Below are 11,437 nucleotides of genomic sequence, written 5' to 3'. Positions count from 1 at the left end.
CCTTAGCCTTTTTTTGTCTGTGAAGCTTCTTATTTCCCCTTCAATTTTGAATGATAGCCTGGCTGGATAGAGTATTCTTGGATTCAGTCCTTTGCTTTGCATCACTTTGTAAATTTCCGTCCATTCTTTTCTGGCCTGATGTGTTTCTGTTGAGAAATCATTTCATAATCTAATGGGAGATCCCTTGTATGTGTCTTTCCGTCTCTCTCTTGCGGCCTGTAAGATTTTCTCTTTGTCCTGAACATTTGCCACGGTAATTATGATGTGTCTTGGTGTGGGTCTTTTCGGGTTCACCTTGTTTGGGCCTCTCTGGGCTTGTGTGACTTTTTTCTTCCCCACCTCAGGGAAGTTTTCTGATATTATTTCTTCGAATAGGTTTTCTAATCCTTGTTCATCTTTCTGTTGTTCTGGTACCAGACATCTACCTCTTTAAGTGGAAAAATTATTTGAAGTGTTTTAAACAAAATATTTTAAGACATCATAATAAACTTTATATATATATAAATATATATATAATATATTTATCTTAAATATGTTGCACTGTCTCAACAAAGTCTTCAGTATAAAAACGATTTTGTGCTAGAACGATCAGGGCTCTCAGGAGCCTTGGAGAGTGTTCACGTCAGTGTGCTCCTATCTGAAAAGCCCCAGACTTTCTGAGGCCCAGTTTCTGCCAGTCTGGCTTGTCTGTGCTATATTCTTTCACCTAATTTGGTTTTTCTCAGAGCATTTGAACAACTAACTATTCATTAGAATTATTTTTACTACTAATGACAGAATTTCTAAATTAGTTCTACTTCAACAAACATTGATGTGGTACCTAAATTTCACCATTTGCAGTTAGACTTATTTTTTAGAAATAGTCAAAAGTCATTTGGATACTCTTCCAATGAATGAAGAAATGCTCAAGATGGGCATTGCTCTTTCTGAAAATACCAGATTGAGATTTATAAACTGTTGATTCATAGGCTGTCACTAAAAGTAATTCCAAAAGAAGAGATGCAGAATATTTTAAATAGTGGCAGAAGTACTATAATAAGTTTATACATATCTTAAATATACATAAACTTATTTGGGGGCCACTGTGAAGGACAGGATCAGTTTGTATGTACAAACAATAGCACATTTGTTTTAAACGACTAATTTTCTTAAACAATATAGTTATTGTCATTATATCAACTATTGTATATCCCTAGAGATGCAAGAATTTTTGTTTCAAGAACTCAAAGAAATTAAGTAAAACAATATAACATCTACAAAATTACAGGCCAAAAGTAGAATATATGTGAACACCAGAGGACTTAATATACCTTCCCTTTTCCTCACCTTTGTCCAGGGCCTTCTGGTCCCTTATTTCATGTTGACAGAGATTGCCGAGGGGCCGGCTCCTGTTTGGCAGTGTAGATGTTCTAGCAGTGTACATGGCCTACTAACCAGCCAGCATAGTGGTCAGAGAAACTGTATCCTGTGGTAGAATTAATAGTTTTTCTCATTTCTTTTCTTTTTTTTAGTTGGGCTTTGAAAAACACTTGCTAGATCCTTGCTGGTGTGTTTTGTTCATTCAGATGATGAACATGTGCAGCCTAAGGAGACTTCCTCCTAGAGCATGAAAGGGGCTGCTTGTGGCCAGCCTGGGCTCTGACCCTCAGGAAGCCACGAGACTTCCACTGGGAAAGGAGCCCTGAGACAGGATGTTTGCCGTTGTGAAAAGTAGGGAGAAGATAAAGTGAAAGCTAGGGATAATTCTTTTAAAAACTAGGAATATGAAGATTATTTTTGTGAAGGCCATGACAAATCAGAGAATTGAATTAAATTAAGACTTAAAAGCTTTTATGATAAACATCTAATCTCTAGAGAAAAATTCCTACTCACCTATTAAGAGTAGTTTTTAGTCATAACGCATTGGATATATTATTGAGGCAGTGTTACTACATTTTTATTTTAAAAAGTAGATACCATTGAACTAATTAATTTAAACAATTATTTTCTGTTTTGTTTCATTGGCTTAAAAAAAATCAGAAACCATGCCTTTGAATTACCATTTTGATTTCTTTTCTGAATTTCTGAAGTGCTAAACTTCAGAATAGTTTATAAATTTTAAAAATACTGCTTAAAACAATGAAAAATCTTATACAATGTCTTCAGTATTTGAAATTTATGAGCTAATTGATTTTCTTAATTGTGTTAATTACATATTTTCTCTAATTTCTAATTACTGAAAAGAACTTAATATTTCGCTGCATTTTATTAAAAACTCATAGTTGCATGTTGGTATTCTGGCAGGGGCAGTACTTTTATATCACAGTTAAAATGTATAAACTGGGTTTGTCTGGATTCTCAAGTTGTAATTACAATCTTTTTTGCCTTCTTATAATAAAAAAATTGACAGAAGGTATGATAGACCTAATAAAGTGAATAGAGATAGGCTTGAATACTGTCATTAAATAAACTTCTAGGACTAAAAAGTGTGTTGTTTTCACATGCTTTAGTAAAGAAGCAATAAAGTTAATAAAGTATATTGTCATAAATAATTCTTAATGAATAGTTTATTTATTAGATATCTTTTATTTCTAGGGAAATAATCTATTTTTCAATATTAGACCTCAGATACAAATATTTTCTTAGAAAAATGTCTAAACATATCATTTTTTATTAAATATAATATGCTTAAACATGTAATTTTGGAACTTTTCAACGTTAGAACAATATATATGTTTTTCTACCCCTCCCCCAAGCTATTTTACTATCATTTCCTTATTTTCAAAAAGACTTTTTCTGTTTTTTGGAGAAGGAATTCATGTATGACAGGAATTCACATAAGTATCCTGTATGTACAAATGTTGAGACATGGGACATGGAAAGCAAAAAGTGGATAAAACATCCCAGCAAGGATCTTTGAACATTATGAAATTTAATGATATCAGAGTAGCATTTACTTTTTAACTTATTTTGAAATGGTGTCCTAGATCAGTACTAATCAAGGGGCAGAACTAATAACTGTCTCCCTCTTTCTTCCAACTTTCGGGGGGAGAAAAGAGGCCTTATGGTACTCTCAATTCCTGTATGTAACTGAAAAATCCTAACAGTGGATTGTCCGTTTCCACTTAGCATGGCCACATATCAGGAAGCTACGTGACATCAAGGAGGAGTCAATATAACAAAAAATTTAAAAGTAAAGAATATGGTGAGTACAGTACCTACAGTGATGACAACTTCGGTAACTACAGTGATGACAACTTCGGTAACTACAGTCAGGAAACAGAAGAAGATTTTGACAGTCAGCTCAAACATTACAGACAAGCTAAAGAACCCTCCAGTATTGCTTTAGGATCATCATTTTTTAAAGAACCAGGGAAAAAACAAAGAATGAAAGGAATTCAGCAAGGTAAGTTTTAAATTGTCAATCTGTTTTTGAATATAAGAACCTTATTAAAATAGGTAGTGATGGAGTAAAAACTTACAGTTCTTAGCCCCTTTTCAAGATCAGTTTATTCATTTTTGTTTATTTTGTAGTCCTTGAGAACAAAAATCAATAAATATTTCAATCTGTATGAAATCTTAATATTTGAATTATAGATATACCCTAATATTTTAAAAGTATGTAAAAGTATAAAACAATTTTCCTCTTATATTTTTCCTTAAAATATACTACTATACTTATAAAAAATAACCTACCTTTTTCCATTCTCTCTGATGCTCTAAGTACATATATACTTTAGACCAGTAAAGACAGAGTTCTGGGAAGCTATTCTTCCTTTGTTTATCCTCACCTGAGAATATTTTTTCCATTGGTTTTTTTAGAGAAGAGTGTAAGGGAGGGGGGAGAGAGAGAGAGAAACATCAATGTGAGAGAGACACATCCATTGCTTGCCTCCCGAGTGCACCCCAACCAGGCCAGGAATTGAACCTGCAAATGAGGTATGTGCCCTTGACTGGAATTGAACCCACGATCCTATGCTTAACCACAGAGCCAAACTGGCTAGGGCTGGGAAGCTATTCTTTTGTTAGGCTTTAAAATGTGGTTACCTTTGCTATGCATGTGTTCTTAGGACTATGGACATATATCAAGATTGGAAATAACCTAATCTAAAGAAATTTCTATAGTCATCACCTATTCATCTGCTATATTGAGACACATGGTCCCTGGGAAGGTCAGGGCAAGTTACCATAGAAAGACATGGTGGGCCCCATAAAGGTCGAAGCAAGCTTAAGAAAGGTTCAGTCAATGTGCTCGACTCAAGAAAACTGGAGCAAGATGAGGCTGAGGTTAAACAGTGGGCACCCAAACTCTATGAATCTATCCTTTAATTGTTGTTGAGAAAAGCAGTTAGTGACAAGTAAATTTGGTTATTTCTATGGCTTTTTTATTTCTTAGCAAAATTTAATTGAAAAATATGAAACTAGACTTTGCTGAACTAAGGAAAAGAAATTTGACTATGCATCTGCTACTGTAATTATAGTCAAACAGTGGTGTGGAGATAACTCCACATGGGAATACCCGAATGTGGAGGCTTCTTCATCTCTTCCCGTTGAGGTTTTCCATCAGGCGCTTTCTGTTTGTGCTGTTAATGAACTGAGTGATACATTTATTTTTGACATTTGTTTTCTCCTGGATTATGGAAGGAATATATGGCCAAATGCAGAAAACTTTTCCTATATGTAGACAAGATAATCCAGCAAAGATCAAAGATAAAATAATTTTAATCCCTACTTCCAGAGATAATTACTTGAACATTTTTGATGTACTATACATTCTTTTAGAATTTTTCTGACAATTATTTTTAACAAAAACTATTTATACTGTGGTAATTTATTCCCCACCCCCCCTTAACTTCTAATGTTAATAAGTAGCTTTAAATGCCTGCATTCTAGTAAAAGTAAATATACCATAATTTGTCTAACAAATTGTTATGTTTGTTTGATGTAATTGTTTGAGATTTAAGTTGCACCCAGTTTTTTAAATTCTGTGATTAATCTTGCATATTTATACATATATCAGAAAACACCTTGGCAAACGTATTTCTTAGGATAAATTCTAAAATGTAGAATTGAGTCAAAAGACATAGCCACACATTTGAAGATTTTTGATTCATATAGCAAGGTGATATCCAAAAAAGTGATGTGCCTGTTTAAAAAAGTGATGATCCCTGCTAGTGTGTGGAAATGCCAAACTCTCCACGTCCCTACACACAGTATGAGGTGAAAATTGGTATGTTATTTTTTTAATTTTAATTTCTTTTAATGAGATAAAACTTTTTATTTGCATATTTATTGGCTATTTTGGAGGTTTAAGGTCATTAGAAAATGTATTAGTTCAATATGACTGGTAAAATAAGAAATCATTTTGTATTTTAACTTCCTACCCTAATAAATACTTTTATTTGGCTATCTTTTTAGATGCTTTTAAATAGCAAGTTTTTCAAAAGTAAAAGACAAGTCGCCCAGCTAGCGTGGCTCAGTGGTTGAGTGTCAACCTATGAACCAGGAGGTCACAATTCGAATCCAGGTCAGGGCATATGTCCAGGTTGTGGGCTCAATCCCTAGTGTGGGGTGTGTAGGAGGTCATCACTCAGTGATTCTCTCTTATCATTGATGTTTCTATCTCTCTCTTCCTCTCCCTTCCTCTCTGAAATCAATAAAAAAATATATTTTTTTAAAAGTAAAAGACAGATATAAGTTTTACTTGGAAATATATGTGCTATGTACTCAAAATTATCAATAGAAACTCAGTTCACTATAAATTAACCACTAATACCTACAGTGTCTTCCATAGAGATGAATATAATATTTAATTCTCTGAAAAACTGAAAGCCTTGTTAATTGCTTTTTCTAAAGAAAATTGAAAAGAATGAAGCTGGATTTGACTTCTCCATCCATGTACATCCTTGTTCCTTGTCTTCCTTATTGTTGTTAACATCCCTTAAGAAACAAAAGAGCCCTGGCGTGGTGGTTCAGTTTGTTGGAGCATCATCCTGTATAAAAAAAGGTTGGGGTTCAATCCCATACAGGTCAGGACCTGTATGGGAGGCAACTGACCAATGTTTCTCACATCGAAGTTTCTCTCTCTTCCTTTCTGTCTAAAAAATCAATGAAAACATATTCTTGGGTGAGGATTAAAAAACAAAAGTGTAGCCGAAACCGGTTTGGCTCAGTGGATAGAGCGTCAGCCTGTGGACTGAAAGGTCCCAGGTTCGATTCCGGTCAAGGGCATGTACCTGGGTTGCGGGCACATCCCCAGTGGGGGATGTGCAGGAGGCAGCTGATCGATGTCTCTCTCTCATCGATGTTTCTAACTCTATCTCTCTCCCTTCCTCTCTGTAAGAAATCAATAAAATATATTTTTAAAAAAAAATTTAAAAAATAAAATAAAAATAAATAAAAATAAAAAAACAAAAGTGTAAGAAGCAATGCCCAGAAAGTTTTAACATGTAAAGATTGAAATAATTTTTTTCATTGAATTTAGAGGAGAAAGATGCACTGTACATTATAGACTGTTAAAAAATAAGGTGTTGCCCTGGCTGGTGTGCTTAGTGGTTAGAGCATCAGCCACACACTGAAGGGTCTTGGGTTTGATTCCCGGTCAAGGGCAGGTATCTGGGTTGCAGGTTCGATCTCGTGCCCTGACCAGGGTACGTGCTGGAGGCAACCAAGGGATGTGTCAGTTGATCTCTCTCTCTCTCTCTCTCTCTCCCTCTCTCTCCCTCTCTCTCCCTCTCCCACCTTCCCTCCCTCCCTCCTTTCTTCCTTTCCTACCACTCTTTCTAAAAGCACTAGAAAAAAATTATCCTCAGGTGAGGATTAACCAAAAAAAAACACCCAACAGCTGTTTCCAATAAACTAATATATTGACAGGTGTACTGTTTTTCTATAGTATTTGAAGTACATTTTAACTTTTTTAGGTACTGAACAGAGGCTTAAAAGTTTTAATGTTGGTCGTGGACGAGGTTTGCTGAAGAAAATCAAACGCAAAGACCGTGGGGGAAGAGTCAGCAAAGGGCCCAGTATGTTTTCAGGAATGGATGACTTTCAAGAGGTACTGAGTTTATACATAATGAGGAGATTAGCTTCTCCATCATTTAACCTATTTGGCTACAAATAAGGCATTCGATTTTAATGCTACTTTTCTAGTAAAATGAATCATTCTTAGTTCAGATCAAATTAATATAAATAAATTCCAAAAAGTAATTGTTTTTTAATTAGTCATGATTATAATATAGAGATGCAAATTTAGGTGACTTTGAAATAATACTGATATGTTTGCAAGCAGTTCAAAATAACAGTGATATATTTGGAAAGCAAAAACATGTTCTGTTAGTTCTCTGTTGGGCTTTCCTTTCCTAGGAGTTGTCTTCGCCAGATGCAGATGGTAAAATGGTAATAGCTCAATATGTAGCAGGCCAAGAAGAGAGACAGTAGTAAATTAGCTAACTGAAGTTGAAAGCATTAAAAGAGAAGAAAAGGAAATATAAATGGTTGGAAAGATGAATTTATGAACTACCCATATGGTAGATAGCAAATAAATATATGTTAACTTGAACTCAGATGTGTACATTTCAACTGTGTAGCTACTTTCTGTAGTCTGTATTCTGCCCACAGATCCAGTGAGGTCTGACTGAATTCACAGATAAGGGTGGGTTATAAAGCCGCAACCTTAGTTGAGAGCAAGGGGATAGCAATCTATTGTAATTTAAAATGCTTGGTTTTCTGATCTCTGGGCTTAAAGATAATGGGTAAAGATTTCTTAATATGTACTCCTTAAGGTACTACTTAGGGAAATGTTAGTAAGTGTGGCCTAAAAAAGGAAGTTGAGGCCCAGATAAATTTGTGAAACTCTGCACATACCACTCTTCCCTTAGGATTCTCAGTCATCATTGACATATTAAGGGCTCTGCGCAGGTTAGGCACAAATAAGCCTGTTCATGTTCTGTGGAATAGTAACTTTGAACATTATAGACTGTTAAAAATCTTTTTGGATGATTCTAACCTGCCTGTCCATCTTCTATACCAGTTGACCTCCAGAATGTGCTGCACTCCCTAGACCAAATTAGTATGAATACTTTCTAAGTAAGCCTTCTTTTACATGCATTACCTACCCTATACCTGGGGGAAAATAACTTCCAGGAAAGCATGGCTTCGAGCAAGTTTCTGCCTGTCTCTGTGAGCTTCAGTTTGCTAAAATGAGAATACATACAGTATTAACTGTAAGGGCCCCTTCAAGCTAACATTTTAGATGTTTACAGATCTGGCCTACAACTAAAAGATGCTTTGTCATGTAATAGAAAATCACAATAAATTCTTTTTCAGTCATTAGATTTAGACTATTTTTTTGTTTATCGAGATTAAAATATGTCATCAACTGTCCATTTATTGGTTGTCATGAGAGATTTCTTTTTGTGATCTTGGAAACAAGGGTGAGAGTGCTTATGTTCAGACCCATGCAGGGTTGGGTGGACATGCCGAGTGGCTGGCATAGATCCACTTCCATCCTAGTCTTTTGAGGAAGTATAAGAGCCCCAGAGGCCAGATAAGTTCGGGAATACCTGCACATCTACACTAATTCCTTGCAAACTCAAGGGTACAGAACACGCAAACTTTTCCTGGATTTTAAAGACTTACTATTTATTCTGTTGGCCATAAAATTCTTAAAATTGTTTAGTCTTTATGGTAGCTATTAAATTTTCTATAAATATGTGTTCTTTTCCTGGTAGATCCTTCCATTTCCCCTTCCTTATATACTTTTAAAAATCTTTTATGCTTTTGTTCATTGTACCAATATAATACATGCTTTAGAGTAAATTTAGAAGACCCAGTAGTGGGTTGGGTTTTCTTCTCTCCCTTCACCTTTCCCTTCTCTCCCTCTTTCTTGAGTTTGTGTTTTCTTAAGAGATGTATAAGTTACTGCAGAGCTGCTAATGTGCCATGTGACTTTTGGTAAATCACTAACTTCTCTAATCTGCAGTTGTCATTATCTGTCCAGTGAAGGTGATAAACCGGTGACTTCTGCCGTCCTTTCAGCTTTTACTTAATAAGAGGACATTTGTGGTCCTTCTGTAGGCTCAAACTTAATAGATCAGATCTTCTGGGAACTTTATTTTGTTCTAAAATTGTATTTGTTAAAGTTGCTTAGGTTTTCTAGAATACCTTGATTATAGTTAGAGTTCTCATAGTTATGTATACTGAGATATATTCTACTCATTTAAGCAGAACTAAACTGGAAAACAAAACAAAAACTACAATCCTCTATTAAAACACCGAGGCATATCATTAGAAAGTAACATAGACTGACAGAAAGAGACAAAATGAGAGTACATGCAGTATTAAATTAATAAAGCCTAAGTACTACTTGGTGCATTTTTAGGGAGTTCTTTGATGATAATCACTAGGTATTTTTACTGTTTAATTTCAGAGTATATTTCTCAGGTTGGCTCACTGGCTTTGCATAATGAATTCTCTTCAGCTGTCTATTTCATTATAGCCACGATTCTTTATACAGATGGGATATGTGAGCTGGTCATTTATATCTACTTTTTTTAAGTGAACCAGAAATAGAAAATGTTTGTAAGTCAAATTTACATAGATTTAAGATATTTTCAGTGATATGTAAGAGTAAAGTATACACAATTTTATTCTCTCCTGGGGCAATTTAGGTATACTTATATTTTTAAAAAGAACCTCAAGGATTATGTTTTCTTGGTATTGTGCTTTTTAAAAGAATTCTTACAGTAAAATGGATACTTCTGCTCTGAGCATTGAGGATCAGGTGTAAATCTGACCATCTGTTGCTCAAAGTGTTTGCTTTGAGACAATTTCCTATTTCAGTAGATTGTGCAATATTGTTCTCTGTCTTCTAGTAAATTGAGGGAAAAGGGAAACTGGAATCATATCAGGAGAGCAAATAGTCACTGCACTTCTACGGTGCGCCAGGCACACACATGGGCGCTCAGTGAACAGTGCTGCTTCATGGCCACGTGAATGGCAGTCCTTAGCACGGCCAAGCCCCATCCCCTGTCGTGACTCAGTCTTCCTATACTCACAGAAGTCAAGTTGGCACCTGAGGAGAACAAAGGAAAACATAGGGCTGTGGGATTTGCCATCATACACTTTTTTCCTTAATTTTTTAAAATTTATAAATTAAAGGTAATACATCCTCACTGAGGATTTTTTTTCTCTAAAGAAAGTACAAAATAATCTATTTTTTAAAATATATTTTATTGATTTTTTACAGAGAGGAAGGGAGAGAGATAGAGAGTTAGAAACATTGATGAGAGAGAAACATCGATCAGCTGCCTCTTGCACATCTCCTACTGGGGATGTGCCCGCAACCCAGGTACATGCCCTTGACCGGAATCAAACCTGGGACTCTTCAGTCCGCAGGCCGACGCTCTATCCACTGAGCCAAACCAGTTTCGGCCAAAATAATCTAATTTTTAAGAGAATCATCTAGAGACATACACTATTCAATGTGGGTATATTTTTTTGTTTTTTATTTTTATTATAAAATTGGGATTCATTTTGGATGTGTAAAATGTTTCTAGGGTTTTTGTTTGTTTGGTGTGGTGGGTTTTTTTGTTTTTGTTTTTTACTATGTAAGTAATTCTGCCATTGTTATATTTATGAATAAATCTTTGTGTGCCTTCCTGATAATTCCTTTAGAATAATCCTATAAAGTACAAATTCTGTGTCAAACAATATGGAAATTTTAAGTCTTTTATAACATACCTATCAACACTATATTGTTTCTTTGCCAAAATGGAGTATTATTGTTAATTTTCAAGCTTTTCATAATTTTATGCTTTAAAATGTAGTTATACATTCTCCTTAAAATAGAAATAGAGTTCTTTGCAACCACTAGTAGCATATGCTGTTCACTAGAAGCATATCTCTCTCCAAATAAATGAGTAACCTCAGAATGTCCCATCTTGCCCATTTTTAATAATGAATTTGAACTGCTTTCCAGATTCATTTGACTGTACATTTTAATACCTATTTAATATATGTTGTACTTAAATAAAAAAATTTTCTTGCAGTATAATAAACCAGGGAAAAAATGGAAGGTGATGACTCAGGAATTTATTAATCAGCACACAGTGGAACACAAAGGAAAACAAATCTGTAAATACTTTCTGGAAGGGAGATGTATTAAGGTAAATTCAGAGGGGTATCATAAATTGTTTCACTTCCAAAATGCTCTTTAAAATTTAAACCTTTTGGGGGTGATTGTTTTTTTTCATTTCTCATTTAGTTGTAATAAAACTGGTTCTTCACAATGTATCTAATGGAAATACTATACATCAGAACTCATTTAATTATATTTTGGGATATTGGTGTAATTTGTTGAAATTATATTTTATTTAATAAACACACTGCTGATTGTGTGGCAAGTCCTGTTCAAAGTGGATTACTAATATTAAATGTTTGAATGTTTATAGCAACCCTA

At 34.6% G+C, this 11,437-nt stretch overlaps 1 protein-coding gene across 1 annotated transcript in view; it reads left to right on the top strand.

Moving 5' to 3' along the window:
* ZC3H6 (zinc finger CCCH-type containing 6) overlaps nucleotides 1–11,437 on the top strand; it is a 57,163-nt gene that overhangs the window by 30,198 nt on the left and 15,528 nt on the right. The window contains exons 6-8 of the mRNA XM_015563790.1: nucleotides 3,109–3,385; nucleotides 6,900–7,033; nucleotides 11,028–11,144. Of these exons, the coding sequence (XP_015419276.1) occupies nucleotides 3,109–3,385; nucleotides 6,900–7,033; nucleotides 11,028–11,144 (528 nt within the window). The remainder of the gene's footprint in view (nucleotides 1–3,108; nucleotides 3,386–6,899; nucleotides 7,034–11,027; nucleotides 11,145–11,437) is intronic.

This window comes from Myotis davidii, unplaced genomic scaffold, assembly GCF_000327345.1.
Source record: "Myotis davidii unplaced genomic scaffold, ASM32734v1 scaffold939, whole genome shotgun sequence".
Taxonomy (NCBI): Eukaryota; Metazoa; Chordata; class Mammalia; order Chiroptera; family Vespertilionidae; genus Myotis; species Myotis davidii.
This window is presented reverse-complemented; position numbering and strand designations above follow the sequence as displayed.